At 40.8% G+C, this 19,259-nt stretch overlaps 3 protein-coding genes across 3 annotated transcripts in view; all 3 read left to right on the forward strand.

Moving 5' to 3' along the window:
- The window catches only part of LOC309476166 (SLAM family member 5-like), a 222,374-nt gene that overhangs the window by 65,401 nt on the left and 137,714 nt on the right, over positions 1-19,259 (forward strand). The gene's annotated exons all lie outside the window — the stretch shown is intronic.
- On the forward strand, positions 7,614-10,286 carry LOC309474908 (uncharacterized protein; the record flags this gene model as incomplete). Its single annotated transcript, XM_082137527.1, has 3 exons — positions 7,614-8,522; positions 8,589-9,487; positions 10,184-10,286. 3 exons carry the CDS (start codon positions 7,614-7,616, stop codon positions 10,284-10,286), a joined length of 1,911 nt encoding a protein of 636 aa, XP_081993653.1.
- On the forward strand, positions 13,652-17,037 carry LOC309476544 (SLAM family member 5-like). The gene is made up of 6 exons (XM_082139641.1): positions 13,652-14,173; positions 14,578-14,898; positions 15,077-15,379; positions 16,163-16,459; positions 16,552-16,695; positions 16,783-17,037. The coding sequence occupies exons 1-6, from the start codon at positions 13,978-13,980 to the stop codon at positions 16,797-16,799; spliced, it is 1,278 nt and encodes a 425-aa protein (XP_081995767.1). The 5' UTR covers positions 13,652-13,977; the 3' UTR covers positions 16,800-17,037.

Below are 19,259 nucleotides of genomic sequence, written 5' to 3' on the forward strand. Positions count from 1 at the left end.
AAGGCATGTAATTGACACAGAGAAGAAAGAGTTAAAAACTCTTCACATGTGCTCGCGCTCATGACTGCTACTGAACAGCTGAACACAAAAAAACAAACACAAGTACATCGACGGATCTTTTTCTGTCTGTTCTCCAAATTATAATCAAATGTTTATTTCTGCAAGCATGTTTAAACTGGTTAACTGTGTGTACGGCAGGCAAAGGCATTCGTTTTCAAGTCGAGTTCGTACGCCACTGCGCAACAATACACACACACACACACACACACACTCACTACCGCGGGATGGCGGGTGTTCATAAACTGTGAACAACGGTAGCTTACAGTATTTAATGTAGAAATGAATGTATTATGTCCAAAAAACGGGTAATGTCATCCTTTCTAGTAGTGCTATCATGGCATGATAATCTGTTTGGTTGTAAAATGTATTACCTGAGTTAAATGAAATCGAATGTATCGTCCTGTGGAATCATTCATTCACAGACAGCTTACGAAGATGTTCAACTAATAAAGATCTTCATCGCTGGCAAATATATGATGCATTTGAAGATTTGCTCTCACTTGACTGTTCTGTAGGTCCACTGCCACTACATCCAACGCTCTTGATGTCCTTAAATCTTCCTGTTACGACTCCGAGTCGAGTGTGAATTGAAATCGCTTCAGACGATTCAGTGCGTGCAGGAACTGAACAGAATCAGGAACTGAATCATTCAAACTGATTCGCGAACCGATTTAGACAGATCTGCCAACTTGTTTGATGAAGTCTTTGAACAGAATCGACTCAAAAGAGTGATTCATTTGTGAATTGAGCATCGCTCAAGCCCAGAAAAAAAGATACATCGCGCTTGGAATAAACTACGCATTTAACAACACATATTGCATTAAAATAAAGTAACGAGAAGGACGTCGCCCAACGTAACGAAGTAAAAGTACAGTTTTTTCATTAGAAATGTACTCGAGTAAAAGTAATAAGTACCCACATTCAAATCTACTCTTAAAAGTACAATTTTTCCAAAAAAATACTCAAGTAAATGTAACGAAGTAAATGTACTTCGTTACTACCCACCTCTGTTCACCCGTTCCGTTGCTGCGTCCCAATTCAGAGGCTGCACCCTTTAAAGGCCGGTTGCATAACCGTAGCACAACGGAGGCTGTCCCAATTGCCAGATTTCCAGTGTCCTACCTATAATTAATTTGGCTGGACAACTCAAAATTCTCAGTCCCACACTCTATAGCGAGTTTAGGTCTTTTGCCTTATAGGGCAGTATAGTGGCATGAAAGACGGATGGATGGACTGCAATAATCAGAACTACAAACCATGTCTTTCTTTCTGTGGAAGAAAAGCACATTCTGAAAAGCCTTGGCTTAAAGCAACAACATGGAACTTTTCCTCTGCGGTCGCCCTACAGGTTGGAAGCGGAATTGTCCATTACCGCTGTCGTAAAATGATTTACGGTTACTGTATATGAAGCATGCAGATTTTTTTTCATATGGGCAATGATAATATTATTAATCTTCCCCCTTTCATAATTTATACATGTTTAGTAGACTAAACATTTTAACTCAAACATTTGAATTTTGCATGTCGATTGCAATGCTCAAATCTGAACGAGAATGATAGCGATAGCATCCTAACCATCTAAAACTACCATGTTAGGGTTTACTAGCTACCAGATTGATAATTCGCTCATCTACTAGCTGATTCATGAAGATAAATAAATGGAGGACCAGATAGTTTCCGTAACGTAGCCAGGCAGACAACCGATTAGAAAAACTAAAGATAGTATGCAAGCAATTTACAGTTACTTACTAGTTCAACAGCATGACGGCCAAGTCAGCATCAGTCTGGTAACTCTCCTCCTCCATAAGCTAACGCCAGCGAGCAAACGCTCGACCAATATTGATCCTCGTCCTGCCTTTCAGTTTATCACTCTATCTTTTCCTCTTCCGACTCTACTCCGACAAAACCTTGGACTTCTTACGTTTCGCTGCTGCTTCAGCCATGACGAAAACAGACGTACGAAAACAAACGCGCTGGTTGGTCACATTTGAGGAAGTGGTGGGCAAAGTGACGTATGCCGTAAAGCAGTCGAATTTTGTAGTTCTTTTTGAGCGCTGGTTACTACCCGCACCCCGAAGTTACATAGTGCCAGTAAAAGCGATACAGACCCCGTCAGGCTCTGGCAGACGTCTCATTCAACCTATTGTAAGTCGATGTACTATCACAAGGGTCTTGGAAATATATTATGAAGGTTGAAAAGTTACATGTTGTTACTTTAATATTTTTAGCTATATGAAATTGGATTTGTCCAATCATTATAATGCGTTTTGACTAATTTCTACATTTTATTAAAAGCTGTATTAAACTAATTTCAGAGATGTAATTCTGCCAAATACAGATTGTTTATGAAATATTACACATTTAAGCATTAGAATAATCTCTGTATTGGTCATTGCACAATTAGTTTACATGGTTATAAAAATAAAACCTAAAAAATAACTTGCAGGGTGTGAAAATTCTGTGAATGTTATAACATTTGGTTACAGAAAAAGAACCTACCTTATTTGGTTCCCCAACAATAACCATATGGGAGTGTTGTGTGCTGGAACTGGGGTGCTCTATGTAAAACTTGGAGCGTAACATTTGGAATCGTAAGTGAAGAGAAAAACAAAGTGAGTAGAGAGAAAAAAGTTTTAAAAAAGTCAGAGTAAAAAACTAATTACTGTAGAACTAGAAAACATTATTTTGCTTGCAATTATGATCATTTTATTTGTATTTTTTGTAGGCTAAATGTTTTCGTCATTAGTTGATTCATTACTTTTAATTCTGTGATCGCAATGTATTTGGCATCAAATTGACACCAGTGCAGTGGCGTAGCGTCAGGGCATGCAGGGTATGCACGTGCAAATGGGCCCGGGCCAATAGGGGGCCCGCCCATGAGGAGCTTTTAATTAAAACGAGGAAATTAATTTTAAATTCGTGGCCACAATATTTCATTATTTTTTGTATGCTTGTCATCTGTAGTAATTTCTTGTTTCTCCCTAATGTCTACTTTCTCCGACATTTAAGGTGTGCATTTTTTTTTTTGCACCCCGCAGCTGACGTAGAAGAACTACGCTGTCATTTTTTATATGACGCACACTGCATCGCCGCGCCAAATAAAAAAAAGAAAACACAGAGTGAGAGGTTACTATCGGCTAGCTAATTGAACATTAAAGGATGGACAAATACAAACATAAAAGTGGGGCATTAAAGAGAAAAAGGAGGGTGGAGAAGTTATAGTCGCGACACAAAAAGTACCCAAAATAGACCGTTTTTTTGTGCAAACCTAGTGTAAATGACAACGATGTCGAAGGTCCCTGTTACTGTTGACATCGTGGATGAATTTGCCGAAAGAAAGGCCCGGTGAATGCAACTAAAATGAGTGAGTAGTTTTATGTTTTTACATTTTGGGCCGCCGTGCCAAGATCAGTAGGCCTAGTTTATTATTGACATTGGCAGTGCCTTGGTTGTTTTAGATTTGTTTTTGTTCCGTTCTGGTTGTGAAAAATTGTTGGGTAGAGTGTGTTTTTTATGGTATTGTTTAGTATGGTATTTTCTTGATACACTACAGTGAACGTCTATATATGAACGTCTCTAGCCTATATCTATATCTTCGATGTACTTGTGGGCGGGGGGGCCCGTAAAATTTATTTTGCATATGGGCCCGGGACTGACTTGCTACGCCACTGCACCAGTGTATAATTTGACTGAACTGGATTGCTCATGTTGTTGCATCATGATGCAATTTTAGTTTACTGATTTCTATTTCTGTCTTTGTTTAGCCTACATATATCATGAATTAGGTTTTATGATTTTTTTTTGATGGATTAGTTACGCCAAAGCCAGCCTGTGATGTGTCTGTGGCCTACTAATTTAAACCATAATTTGTTTAAAATCATACATGTAAACAGTTCGAACTATAAATAATTTGCTTTGTTATTATAAACACTAATTTTATACCATTAAAATTTCATTGGAAAGGAAAAAAATAAAGTTGTTACTCATGTTGTGCTGAAGTGTGTCCTCGATCTGCAGCGTCTCTGCGGTTCATCATTATCTGAGCTGAGATGCAGCTTTAGCATACATTGGTTTCTTTGTAGACGTTCTGCAACAAGTGTCTCTGCTGTTGCTTTAGTGTGAAAGACAGTCATTCTCAGAGCAGAGACTGCAAACCTGCAGAACTTCAACTGTTTGATGATTTAACGGTTGAAAAAGTCACTAAGTTCCTGATTGAGTTTGTGTTTCCTTGCAGAAATCAAAGACGGACGCTGTGTATGAAAATGTTCCCAAAAAGCGATGATCAAACACTGTATTTATCCACCGGAACTGATGTTAAAGCTCATATGGGCCCCTAACTCGCACCTTTTGTTCACATTTATTCTCTGCTAGGATGTTTCCTTCTGTCTCTCTTTTGTTTTTGCTCTTATCACATCTTTTTATTTCATCTGTGTAAAATAAAAATCTCAGCCTGACTTTTCTGTGTGACTTTTCTGACTTTTTGTTTTGTTTTCTGTGTGTGTTTGTGTGTGTGTGTGTGTGTGGTTCTTGGAAACCAGCCCAGATAGAAGATCTGGATTTGTCTAATGAAATCTGCTTCCAAGACATTTGGACACATTTGTAGATGGACTTGTTTTTCTCTTCGTCTTACATTCTATATGATGTAATGTATATTCTCATTGGACGATTGCTACATCACCCCTTGACAATGTATAAGCAAACGTGCAGAAAATAAAGCTGAAGAAGTTTTGTCAACGGAGAATCGTATCCAAGTTCCTGACTCTTTTTAATGGGCCCATACATTCTTGAGTGAAAGAAGGGATGAGAATTTTGGTTTGAGGTCATGGTCCAAAGGACCGGTTGAAATTACTTCGAACCATCCCTTTAATTTGGTGGTTCATAAATAGTAGACTAGCATCCAACCCCTGCGTCTCAATGTCCATACTATCCATCCAAAACAGTGTGTGAGATTAAAATAAGTGTGTCCAAAAGCACAGTATGTTGAAAAGAGTATGCCAGGCAGAAGTCCCCAGATGGTCTACTATTCCCGGTGTATTTTCGAAGTGTGGATTCGTGCTCAGTCTAAAGGCTAATATTGGCCACAACCCACTGCGCGTTGGATGAGGAACTACAAACACGAGTAAAAAGTGTTAAAAAACTACAAAACATGGCGGATATGCGCGACCGACGGTGGGAGGTTTAGATAAAGGTTTGAGTGACTAATTAAAGTTTTCCAGAAACATGAAGAGAGAAAGATTTCAAATTCTCCTTTACTCCCTCGCCAGCTGGATTGCACTAGCAGCGGTTTTTAAATGTTGGCTAAGATAATGCCAAGGAAATATTGCACAAAGTATAGTGTGTTATAAACGTACATTTTTTTGATAAATGTATGATGTTAATAACTGTAGAAGCGCGTCGTCATCACTGTCTGTGAATTCCTGTGTTCAGTTTTCCCGCTTCTCGTTTGTTTACATTCAGCAGTTTAATTTATTAGTCTCGTTTGTGCTCCTAATTGTTGTACCCTCACATTCATTCTCTGTTCAGTCTCGTTCACGTTAGATGTGTGTCTCAACTCTGTGTTGGATTAAACTTAGTATTGAAATTATCTTCGTCTGTCTGTTTGCTACACACACATCCTGGTGTTGACAATGTTTCTCCTCTCGACGGCTCATCCAGCAGGAGGCGCTCGGAACTTCACAGACTTTGTTGTCATGTTGGAGATGTCCGTGCACTAAAAAGATGAATCATTTCAGTTTATTTTTTCCCAACTTTTGTTACCATTACAGGTACAATATTATAATTAGCCTATTGTGTGTAAGCTCATCATAACTGTTCAAATTTCTCAACAGAATTTGAGAAAACATAAATTCAGGCCTCTACGCTTCTCCGTTTCCCCAGAAGAAAAGACCCGAGGTAAACTCACATGTGCTTTAAGAGTTATTTTGCTCAGATTCACCAATAAAGTCTGTAATCAAAAGCCTGAGATCTCAAACACGAACTCAAACCTAACTGGACGCTGCAATGGGTTTCCTCTTTGTTTTATCTGTACAGAAATGTGGTTTTATCTGTTGGGTGGATACACAGCTTCTGCTGGATGTTTTTTCTCTCTCTCTGTGTCACTAGTTTGTGAAGCATTTGTCCATCTTTTTTGCTGCTGATATGAACCTTTTAATCTTCTACTCCATACAAAACATCTTTACACTGAATAAAGTGCTGTCAAATAAGGGTCAGAGGTCAAACAGAATTGATGCTCACAACATAAAATAAAACACCAGGGGCCGTATGCATAAAGCCACTCAGAGTAAAATTTAAGTCTCGAGTCTGTCAAAATTCTAAGAATGACATCATTTTACTCTTATTCCTAAACTTAAGAATAAGTGTGATTCATAAAAGTTCCTAAGTGTTAAGACTTGGTCTCAGCTTGTAAATTATTTAATAGAGCTGGAAAGGTCTCCAAACTTAGTTAGGATGGCAGCAGAGAGGAGGCGGCCAAGCACTTTTCAACGAAAATATGATGTATTGGAGTTCAATGATGATAATGTTGATCAAATGATAAAAAAAGTTTAATCATCAAGGTATTCTTTTTGTAACTTACCTTTAAGAAATTGTATAGCAATGAAATTAAATGAAAGTAATAATTATATTTTTGGTGACTGAATAAATGCAGTAGTGCACCTGTGATGACTCGGGCCCTTCAGTCCACAGTCCAGCAGGCTCTTGAATAGCATTATTGTGGCACTGACCACACCAAATATACAGTAGTGGCCAAAAGTGATGTTCAGAGGTTTAAAAAAAAAAAAAAAGTATGACCCTACAAGTTTGCTTAAACCATCAAAATGAGGAAAATATTTTATATTTATATATTTTTTTATATTTTAAAATACGAGGGAAAAACAAAACACTAAACTTAGTGAAGGTATTTATCTAACAAAATGATTTAAAGTCACCTTTATTTCTGTTTTCAGTGCTTTGTACAATACAGATTGTTTCAAAGCAGCTTTACAGAGATAACAGGAAAATAATGCAACAAAGTTAGTCTTTGTCCAGCTTAAGTAAGTTCAGTGTTGATTAATTTCTAAGGACTTGGGAGGCAAAATTACCTAACAAATTATACATTTATTAACAGCCCTGCAAGCAAATATTATGATATAAAGTTCCCTTTCGTAAAGGGAACTCCCGCTGCATCGATACTCGATACTTTGGGGAATGCCCTCGGCATGACGCGTCTGAAGCCAGGTAATGGAACTATTCCAATCTTGATTGGTGCTCGTCACTCGTGACGTTGCATGTGACGGTGATCCGGAAGCTATAAAAGGGCAACGGAACATAGCCGTATCAGCTTTCTGTCTTCAGCAAGCGTTCTGTGTGACTGTATTGTCTTATTTGGTGTTGTTTGTCTATCTCAATATATATATATGGCGAATATAGAGAAACGACTCAGGCGGTGTGTGTCCCCTTGCTCGCGCTATTTGAGCGAGGGTGACACGCACTCGTTTTGTGTTGTTTGTCTGGGAGTGGAGCATGCACGGGCAGTGCTCGAGGGCGCTGTCTGTGCAAACTGTTTTCAGCTATCTATGAGAGAGCTCCGCTCCCGTTTGAGCTTGTTCGATCAATCAGATCAGGCTCGCGTTTCCAGTGCATCAGGCCCCGCGTCTGTTGAGGCAGCGCGCCGCTTGTATGCATGGGATTCGCACGTGGAGCTGGCAGATAACACTGAGACGGTTGCGACCCTTTCTCAGTGTTTATTAACCAGCTCCACTGGTCTCGCGCACGGTTCGGAAGCCCGCGCTGCGGCTTCTTCCGACCGTGTTAAAGACACAGCGTTTGATTTATCTGGCTCCGAGGGGTTAGATATTATCAACACTGAATCACATAAATATGGGGATTCACCACCCCATATTCCCGTTATTGAGGAATTGCTGGAGGTTGTGATCAGGGCAGTGGTTAAATTAAACGTTGAATGGCCATATAATAAGCAGGAAGCGACTAAGAAAAATAAAATGGATGAGCGCTTCCTGCAGACCCAGTCACAATCTTTGTGTCAGAGCCTTCCCTTTTTCACTGATCTTCATACTGAGGTATCGAGATCGTGGGAAAATCCATGTTCATCTCAATTATTTTCCCCCCATGTATATATTTACTCATCTATTAGGGAATCTAATGAGAATGGTTATGGGGTGATGCCTCGGGTTGAGGAATATTTTGCGAAATATTTTCTCCCTGACGTTGCGTCACCCCTGATAGCTCAGACACTTCCCTCCAAATCTCGTACATCGAATTTGTTAGGGAAAGCTTATATGGCGGTGGGTCGAGCCGGTGCATGCCTACACACGATGGGGTTATTACAGGCATACCAGGCTGACCTCCTCAAAGAGGTGGATGATAACTGGGAGGTCTCACTCAACGGTATTACTGAATTTCGTAGAGTAGCTGACTTATCTCTCCGTATTATTAAGGAGACGGCTCGTGCTATTGGCCGTTCTATGGCAGCAATAGTCGTCACAGAGAGACATTTATGGCTTAATCGCTTGGGGATCGAGGAGAAAGACAGGGCTTTCCTTCTCGATGCCCCCCTTTCACCTTCTGGCCTCTTTGGCGACGCGGCGAGAACCGTTGTCGAAAGGTTTCAGGAGGCAGAGCGACAATCAGCTATCCCCAGTTGTCAATCTAGGTCTCATGGGGTTGCTGCCAGGGGGCAGCCTCAGGGGACAGCCGCCAGTTCAACATATTTTGAGAAGGTTTCCTCTCGTGCCCCCCCGTATAAGGCTTGGGGCCAGAAGAGACATTCTCGTATGAAGCCCTCTATATCGAGGACAGGTCTGAGGACTGTCTCTCGGGCTAAGATGGCTTCAACTAAGAGGTCTTGTCGTAACACGCAGACCCTTATGGCCGTTCCCCCAGGAGAGCGAGTACAGGAGTCTCACCCCCTTATACAGCCCTTAGGAAATCGATGTTTACTTCCCGCCGCCGATGGCGCTTCGGGACACATCGGCTTCCAGCGAACACAAATCGCAGTATCTGCCCGGAAACGTTGCGGCCCTGTCGAGTTCGCCGCCTCTCAGGAGGTCTGTAGAGAGCATATTTCGGTTAGTTCCTGCCAGTTAGCTGCTTCAGGTCACCGAAACCATTTGAACATTTTTAGCCAAGGCCAGTCTCGAGGGACTGGTCCCCATAATAGCATATTTAGACACCCCGAGGGGTCTTCAAAATATAGCCTGGAGGGTCCTGCTTACAGCGGAGCTAATATAAAAATATTATCTACTAAGGGTGGTTCACATGTCTGCCAGCCCCGAGCAGGGTTGGTTCTTGGAACAGGAAGTCAAGTCTCTCTTAACAAAGGAAACCTCAAGGTGAGCTCTTCCTCGGTTTCGGGAGCCCGGGTTCTACAGCCGGTACTTCATAGTTCCTGTGAGGGAAGGGGAGTAATGGGCCTTTCACACAGGACGCGGTATGCGCGGCGCTTGCCGCTGGGTTCTGCGTTGCCCTTCAGATACAACGCGATTTGCGCTGCGCTATGACGTAGGCGGAGTTTTAAATACTTTTAGCGGGAGCTATTACGTCTGTTGTTCCTCCTTTCGGTCAGCAGCAAACAATGTATCTGTCCCGTTCTACATTTATAATGTTACAAAATATTCTATTTCAGATAAATGCTGTTCTTTTGAACTTTCCATTCATAAAAGAATCCTGAAATAAAAATGTAAATAACGGTTTTCAACAGTGATAATAATCATAAAAGTTTATTGAGCATCAAATCCTCATAAAATACTGATTTGTGAATACAGCTTTCCTGACGATGTCCCTATACGACCTCAAAACTATCGTACAGCTCAGGAAATTCCGACCTACACAAGACTAGACGTTCATCCATTTTGATTTCCGTCCTTGTTTGGATCCCCCGATTCTATTGGCCGCGCTGGTAATCGTCACAGAGCGCAGCGGCAAAAGTTGAACTATTTTGAACTTTGACCGCGGCGTGCGCGCGAGCTCGCCAATGATGCGCACCGCTGCGCTTGCGCTGTGGTCGACGCAGCAACAAAACGTCCTTGCGCGGCGCAAGCCATTGAGATGAATGGGTTTTATAGCGCAGCGCCGCGCATACCGCGTCCTGTGTGAAAGGCCCATAAGGCCTTGTTTCGGATCTCAGGGTAATGGATCAACCTCCGAGGGGGTTCAGATTCAAGATTCCGACTGTCAGTCAGACCAGCTCCGAGGACTGGTCTGTCGTGATAGATCCACAAGGCCCTTAACTCCTCATTCCCTTCTAACCCCATCACGGGAAGTTTCCGAGATCTGCTTTTGGGGGAAAAGCACATCAGTTCCGGATTCTTCCATTCGGCCTAGTATTGTATCCTACTACTAGAGCAGACGGTTCAACACCGAGGTGTTGTTTCGAGTCTCGTGAGGTGCTAGGGAATATGGCTCAGAGTCTAGGAAAAATCACCAGTGCCTCTTCAGAGAAACCGATTCCTGGGGGCGGTGTAGGTTATAGTCATGATGCAGGCACAATTGTCTCCAGCTCAGACACTCATCTTCCTTACCATAGTCATGAATATCAAGCTAGGCCAGGCCACCACTACGTGACCTTATTAAAGAGTGGGCTCGCTGGCAGCAGTGTTCAACATACTATTCTTTGGCCTGCTGTACATGGGGGCCCTGTAGTAGTGGCTCAGGACCAATGGGTTTTCCCCGAGAGGGAACCCACTCCGCATGACCAGAGTTACGCGCACATGCCCTCGTTTTCTGATCATGGGGAGGAAGTTATGGTTCCTGCTCCTAGTACCTGTGTTGGAAACACAGGGTCTGAGGAAACTTCAGAGAGACCATTAGGTTCTATTTTTGACAGACACTATGTCGATGGTCTCTCTGATCAAAGAGGGGGCAGTCATCCTGTCGAGGCAGGGGCTGCAGCCCGGGGATTTCGAACTCCACCCCAAGTTGGCTTTAGCCGGGATGGAGGTCGGTTTGTCAGAGGTGCTCCTGTTTCCCCTTTATGTGGACGGCCACCTTCTGCGCCACCTCTCCCATGCTCTTCCAGCTCTGCTGGGTTTGGACATCATGATACAGACATGGTTGAGGCCATGTCTGTGTATACTTTCCCCCATTGTTCTGAGTACAAGAGGGTTCAGCAGTACGGGATCAGCTTACTCTTAGTGGCCCTGTACTGACAGGCCCAAATATAGCTTCCAAACATCTGGGCCCTTCTGGCAGGCCTTCCGCGGTGAATCCGGATCAGGATGGTCCTCCCTCTTCAGCCCAAGGTCATGATATTTCACCCTTGGCGGTAGCCCAGGAAGCTACTGGATTGGCCCCTGAGGGGGACCAATTCATAAATTCTGGTCTCTCAACCGAGGTTGTTGAGACCATTGTAAACTCTAGAGCCCCCTCCACGAGGAAACTTTATGCATTTAAATGGAAAAATTTTATTTTATGGTGCAGAGAACATCAGTTGGACCCAGTTAACTGCCCAGTGGCTTCAGTACTGGAGTTCCTCCAGAATCGTTTCTCTGACGGGCTCTCCCCGTCCACGCTTAAGGTCTATGTGGCGGCTATATCAGCTTTCCACACGCCTTTAGGGGTGGGCACGCTGGGGACACACCCACTCATAATTCGTTTCCTTCGTGGAGCCAGGAGGATGAGGCCTGCTATCCAGCCTAGGGTCCCCACGTGGGACCTGGCAGTGGTCCTCGAAGGTTTATCCCTGGCACCCTTCGAACCCCTGGATAAGGTATCTGAGAAATTTTTATCCTTTAAGGTAGCCTTCCTGCTCGCTATTACTTCCCTGAAACGAGTTGGCGACCTGCAGGCGCTATCTGTGGCTCCCTCTTGCCTCGAGTTCTCTCCTGGCAGAGTGAGAGCCATTCTCCACCCTAGACCTGGCTACGTGCCTAAGGTGCCCACAAATGTGGCACGGTCTATAATCCTTCCGGCCTTTCATCCTCCACCGCATGTGTCGGCTGATCAAGCTAAGTTACACTTGTTATGCCCGGTCCGAGCTCTTGAGGCCTATGTACATAGGACCTCGGGCTGGAGGAAGTCGGACCAGCTGTTTGTGTGTTTTGGGTTATCCAAGAAGGGCTCCCCGGTCTCCAAGCAGACTATTAGCAAGTGGATAGTAGAGGCTATTTCTTCAGCTTACGAGGTGCGCAATCTGCCTTCACCTCTCCTGATAAAAGCTCACTCAACCAGAGGAGTGGCATCCTCTAGAGCCTTGCTAGCAGGGGTTTCTCTTCAAGAGGTCTGTGATGCCGCTGGCTGGGCCTCCCCACACACCTTCATCAAACATTACAGTCTGGATCTGTCCTCTACACCAGGTTCACAAGTTCTCATGTCTTGAGTGTGCCAGATTGCTTCACACCAGGGCAGGGTCTCTCAGTGTGGCGGCGTGGGTATTCGTTCCCCAAAGTATCGAGTATCGATGCAGCGGGAGTTCCCTTTACGAAAGGGAACGTCTCGGGTTACGTATGTAACCCTCGTTCCCTGAGTAGGGAACGAGACGCTGCATCTCTCGGCCACACTTTTCGTGCTCCTGAGAACGACTTGCTTCGACCCTTTAAAAGCTGATACGGCTATGTTCCGTTGCCCTTTTATAGCTTCCGGATCACCGTCACATGCAACGTCACGAGTGACGAGCACCAATCAAGATTGGAATAGTTCCATTACAGACTTCAGACGCGTCATGCCGAGGGCATTCCCCAAAGTATCGAGTATCGATGCAGCGTCTCGTTCCCTACTCAGGGAACGAGGGTTACATACGTAACCCGAGACGTTCTTTGGCGTAGACCCCGTCCGTAGCTCGCAATCAGACGGTAACGTAATCTGCATTTCCTGCCTGAAGACGAAGGCGCAGCCGACCCCCTGGAAGGGACCATCTTGGTGGTGGTGGGAGGATGGAGGTGAATGTAGGCGTCACCATCTGCAAACTCAGACATGTGTAAGTAACAATCTTTTATACTACAAGTATTAGAACATAATTGGATAGATGAGAAGGTAATAAGTGACATAACAATTTAGTCTTCCTGACAGAACTTATGCTAAAGCTTTCATTTCCATTGTAAAAAATCATTAGTTATCTATTTAGTTCATTTATCTATCGTCCAGCTCAGTTCAATTCTCATATAATGGTTTCAATGCAGATAGATCAATAATATTGTTGAATATTAAGTGACAAAAAAGGGCAAACTACAGCTACAGGTTTTAGAAAAACTAAAAAGCTCACAGGAGAAAAAAATCATACATTGTCTGCAACATAGTCAGTTATTAATATTTCATTGTCCTCTCTTGTTTTTTTTTTCATGCGTTTATAATTTCTTTGTATGATAGCCTGGCTAAAAAATATGTCTGTACAAATTGGAATGTTTCATTGTGTTTCATATGTTTCACAAATAAACAGTTGACTCCAGGCACAACTACACAATAAGCTTACAACATCTTTAACACATTTTGAATACTATTTGAATAAAGGGTAAATCTGACAATTTTCCTTTGCCTCACAGCATCAATAATCACGTGATAACTTCTATAATAATGATAATGTGATAACTTTGCACAATGCAAAGCACTTTTAAAAAAATGTATTGAAATATTAAAGTTTCAGTGTCTTAATTCAATTCAGAGGTTGAGGGCGGCCATTTTGGGTTGACATCCTTGTAGTCCTTAGTTAAGTCCCACTTCAGTCAGTACTTAGGAGTCTTAGACTTTACTGAAAGTTGCTTTTAGCTTCTTTATAAAAGTCTCCTACTCTTAGAGAAGTCCTACTTTTTACTAAGAATTTTTTGACACTTAAGTCAAAGCTTAAGACTATTCGTAAGAGTAATTCTTAGAAGTTTTATACATGCGGGCCGAGATATGGATCTAATCCAACACTCATGCAACGTTTCACTCAACTAATACAGGGCCAGAATTCAAAGAAAATATAAGATCAGCAACAGCTTTATTTTCATGACTTCCTCTGATGAAGGAAACTGTGACGGAGGTTGCAACTTTTTGAGAGACGTTAAATATCACAGTTTAGTCGTGTTTCCGATCAGTCGGAGTGTCATCAGACATTTTAAGGATCGCTGTCGTAGGGTTTTCAGTGAACCGATGAAGAAAATGTTTCTCAAATTATTTTTGTTCTGTTTGTGGCGTCTGGATGGTGAGTTTGAAATGTGTTTTTAAGGCTTCAGTTGCTTCTGTTTTAATTTCTGGTGAAATTAGTCAGAGATGCTTAACATTGACTGTTATTCTCAAGTATAAGTTATTGATTTTTAAAGTTTTGATTCAGGTCTAAACTCATTTATTAGGGATATGTTAAATAAGTATGAAGCTAAAATACCCAGCAGCATTCATTTAAGTGTGACATTACTCTTATCTAAGTAAAAGTGTCTCTTTTGATTTAAATGTGTCTATAGTATTGCACATTTCATTCATGTTTTATGTTTATTTTTGCTGCAGTATGTTATTCACTTCAGATTCAAAGAATTTTAGTGAAGCTTCATCAAACCGAAATCAAGTTATTTAAATCTTTAATCTGTGACAAACTCTCTCTCTGTTCTTCAGGTGTGTTTGGTTCTACAGGAGTTTTACCAATGTCAGAGATGGAGGGAGATTCGGTCACTCTAAACATTGGTAGTGAGGACATGAAGAATGGAAGTCAAATTTGGTGGCGGTTTGGAAAATATTTACTAGCTGAAATAAATGTAAATAATGACAGCATCACTGTATATGATGATGTTGCTGATGGGAGATTCAGAGACAGACTGAAGGTGGACAATCAAACTGGATCTCTGACCATCACAAACATCACAACCGACCATGGTGGAGATTATAGAGTAAATACCAACCGAACAATGAGCAGAGTTTTCATTCTCACTATCAACTGTGAGTTAAATATTTGTTTCATCTTCTTATTTTTTAATCACTCCATATAATATCCACACACCATTTTACTCTATTCTGTTGTTTTATGATATTATTTTCTCAAACAATCATAAAGTTATAAGTTAATCTGTGACAAACCCTGTTCCTGTTTGTTCTCCATGTGTGTTTGGTGATGCAGATAAGATGAAGTCAGTGTCAGTGTCGGAGGGAGATTCAGTCACTTTAAACCCTGGGCTTACTGGCCTACGTGAAAATGACATACTGTGGGAGTCTGAAAAGAATCTACTAGCTTTCACTGATGGGATATACATTAATTATATTGGGAGATTCAGAGACAGACTGAAGCTGGACAATCAAACTGGATCTCTGACCATCACAAACATCACAACTGAACAGGCTGGAATCTATAAACTTAATATAGCTAGAGCAGAATCATCTTTATCATTCCCATCATCAAAAACATTCAATGTATCTGTGTATGGTGAGTAGAAATCATATCCCAGACAGCAACAGTGTCGGCCCAGATCCGGTATATGTGAAATCCACGTGTGCCAGATGTGGGCCGGATCTGGGTTGTCCTTTCCTTCATTCTCATTTATCAACTTTTTCTCACGTAAATTTTATTCGTGTTGTCAAACTGAAATTATCATTATTGCCGCTTCAACATCAGTGTATTTTACAAACTGTTTTGTAAACTGTATGTTTATCTTGTAAAAAATACTAAATGTTTTTTTTCTTGTACCTATGTGTATTTAAATGTAAAAAAAACCTAAAAGAAACATTATGTGGTTGAAAACACTGATTTGACAAGTGCAGAGCGCATCCGTCTTTGGCTCAGCACCAGTCATATGTTTTCTTATTTTATAGTGTGAGATGACAGACCGTATAAACACTCACTCAACACATTGAACCGAAAATCAGATTGTTGATTAGATTTGGTTATTTCTGCTGCTGCAGAGCAAACACACACGTGTGCTGTGAGCAAGATATGCTGCTGCTGTATATAGCGTACATGAGTTACCTGAAGCAGATCTATACAGGTGGAGCTGGGGAAGGTGGAGGGTTTCTGAAAGAGCGCCGCACTGCTAATGCAAATGCTGACCAAGTATTTGAAGTTTGAGCAGATACAGCAGGAACCAATCATCTGTGCCCTATAGAGAATCATGTGGATTTAATTAAGGACCAATCAGACTGTGCCATCTAGAGTTTCATAACAGAACTTTGTATTTGTTCAGATTTCTCCTTATTCTCTCATGTTTTACAGCTCATCTGCCTGTTCCTGTCATATTTAGTCACACTTGTTCATCGTCATCATCATCGTCGTCATCAAATTGTTCATTGTTGTGTTCATCAGTGGTGAATGTGAGTGACGTGACTCTCTCCTGGTACAAAGGAATCAGTGTATTGTCCAGCATCAGTGTGTGTGATCTCAGCATCAGTCTCTCTCTACCTCTGGAGGTGGAATATCAGGATAAAAACACCTACAGCTGTGTGCTGAACAATCCCATCAGCAACCAGACCACACATCTGGACATCAACACACTCTGTCACACATGTGCAGGTACCACAGCTCTGATGATCTTAGTTGAAGTCAGTGCTGATATTAGCATTTATTGACTGATCTGATCTCAGTTTGATGTTTTTATTCCTCAGACTCTGTCCACTGTTGTGGTCCTACTGAAGCTGTGATCCGATTGGTCCTCTCTGCTCTGGTGGGCGTGGCTACTGTCATTGTTCTGGTTTATGAGATCAGATCCAGAAGAGCTGAACAAGATCAAGCACATATTCACACATCAGGTACCTAACTGATGATGTCATTTCTCACAAATTGTTTTTACATAAATATTTGTTCGATTTATGGCTTTATATGTTCATCTTTTTCAGGAAGTATTGAAATCTAAAGCAGCACGCTGAACATCAGATGTTCTTCAAGTGTATTTCTTGTTTTTCTAGTGTTTTTGTCCTTATAAATGTAGTTTATTACTCAAGCGTGTGCTCTCCCTTTGCATTTTCAGTGTCTTGATATTTTTAAAAACAATTTGAAGGGCTTTATTGTTTATATTTCCCTCAGACATGTAAAACAAATGAATAGAGACAATCACACTTTACTATACCGCTCTCCATTTGTCATATGTATTTTTCTTGCCTTTATCAATAAAGTTTTCTCACTCTGAGGTTCAAGAGTCTCTCCATGTTTTATACATTTATTAAGTCGAGCCACGTGACGTCTCCTGGAGGAATATAAACGTTATACATATTTTAACAAGTTCAGCAGTGCGCCACAAAAAGCTTTACATTAATAAAACGTTATTTATTAATTTTTATGTTACTATTAAGCTTATTTTTCTCAAAAAAAAAATATTTTTTAATTATTATATTTGTACCTCTGCAAGATTTTCTAGAGAAAACCATCATTTATACAGCTAAAACATATTTTTTTTATTAATGTACTGAAAAATTTACATTAATATAATGAGTTCATTTTCCCATAAGGACTCTTTTAACACGAGGTTCAATAGAAACGGATATCTAATCCAACACTCATGCAACATCTCACTCTTCTGCTCTTATTTTTCATACGGGGACAGAATTCGTTTGAAAATGTCACAGTTCAGTCGTGTTTCAGATCAATCTGAGTGTTTTCTGACATTTTAAGCATCACTATCATGGGGTTTTCAGTGAACCGATGAAGAAAATGTTTCTTAAATATGTTCTGTTCTGTTATAGCGTCTGGTTGGTGAGTTTGAAATGTGTTTTTATGCCTTCAGTTTCTTCTGTTCTGGTACCATGTAATAAATTACTGGTTAAATTAGTCAGAGACTATTCATTCACTATTCTCATGTGTAAATGATTAAACTGTGATTAAACTGTGATTTTACTGTGAGATCTATTTTTAATTCAGGTCTAAACTCAGATTTTTATATGGAACAAAAACTTAATATATAACTGCTATAAGAGTAATACCACACTAATATTTTATTTAAACAAATTTTTTTTATTTATCATATTTTGTCTTTGTACTGCAGCAGAATGTTCTTCACTTTACATTTATAGCAACACTAAGTAACATTTTTTACCTTACAATAATGTTTCCAAAATCGTATCAGTGGTTCATCAAGTCGTAACAGGGTGAAAGGCACTTCTGGATTCGCTTTGCAGCCCTATATCTGCTATAACCACACCGTGTAAGATTGCCAAACCGGGTCACGTTTCTGTAGTTCGAATGAGACATAAGAAACTACAAATTTGACTTGCTTTACGACAAGCGTTACAATAGTCATTATTTAGTTTTTCTTCGTTTCTGATGTCGCAATACATCATACTTTCATGAAATCATGCAGCATACTCTACCTTGCCTGTGGACATTGTTCATTCCAAACCCAGTGCTAGATAAACAGCGAGCGTGCGACACCTGTGGGTGGCAAAATTATTTACAACAGCGGAAATCGAGTCAGTGTCAGTGATGGAGGGAGATTCTGTGACTCTACACACGGATGATCAAATGAATTATGATCTGATCCTATGGGTGTCTGTAATTGAAAACAGTTTAGTTGCTAAAATCAATGTTAACATGATAAATTCACTCTTGGTGAATGTGGTGTTGTGAGATTCAGAGACAGACTGAAGCTGGATCATCAGACTGGATCTCTGACCATCACAAACACGGACTCTGGAGTTTATGAACTACGGATCGACAAAAACATGAGCAAAAATGTGAGTCTCACTGTCTACGGTGAGTTGAATAGGGAGAATATGCTCTTTGATCAGTCTTGGTTCCTCTCTATGTTTCTTCCTCGGCTACTCGGTATATCTTTATTCATCCTTAGGGCCCGAGCACCGATGGTTAGAGGACCCTATTGTTTTTGCTCCGTTTATTCTTCTTCATCTTCTTCTCCAAAGCGAATCGCTTTTTTGAGGATGCTCGTATTTATTATGACATTTATTTATTTCGTCAATATTATGACATACCAAGTGATAATTATAAAACATTAAAACGTAGATATTATGAGGTAAAAAGTACAAATGATGACAAAAAGTTAACATTTATGACCATAATTTGACCTCATAATTATGCCTTTGTCCTACGTGATAATTTTGAACTTTTGACCTCATAAGTATTTTCAGTCATAATCATAACTTAGTAGCCTATGTCATCATTTTTTTTTCTTTTCTTTTTTGGTGAGATGAAAATTCTGGAGGGGGTATAGCTGAGTGATTAAAAATGTAGAGCTAAATTTGCCTCATTTTAAGATCAACGCTAAAAACAGTGGAAAATTAACGTCTGTGAAATTTATCTTACATATGTGTGATTTTCCCTTTATATCTTCCAAAGTGGAATTTTGGCGTGATTTTTATGACAA

This window comes from Leuciscus leuciscus, assembly GCF_965113295.1.
Source record: "Leuciscus leuciscus genome assembly, chromosome: 15".
NCBI classification, from domain to species: Eukaryota; Metazoa; Chordata; class Actinopteri; order Cypriniformes; family Leuciscidae; genus Leuciscus; species Leuciscus leuciscus.

Excerpts from the sequence above, each read along its gene's own strand:
- LOC309476544 (XM_082139641.1), top strand. The coding sequence starts at position 13,978 with ATGACTTCCTCTGATGAAGGAAACTGTGACGGAGGTTGCAACTTTTTG. Across the intron at positions 14,174-14,577 it reads CTGTTTGTGGCGTCTGGATG|GTGTGTTTGGTTCTACAGGA; the intron begins GTGAGTTTGAAA and ends TCTGTTCTTCAG. Across the intron at positions 14,899-15,076 it reads TTTCATTCTCACTATCAACT|ATAAGATGAAGTCAGTGTCA; the intron begins GTGAGTTAAATA and ends TTGGTGATGCAG.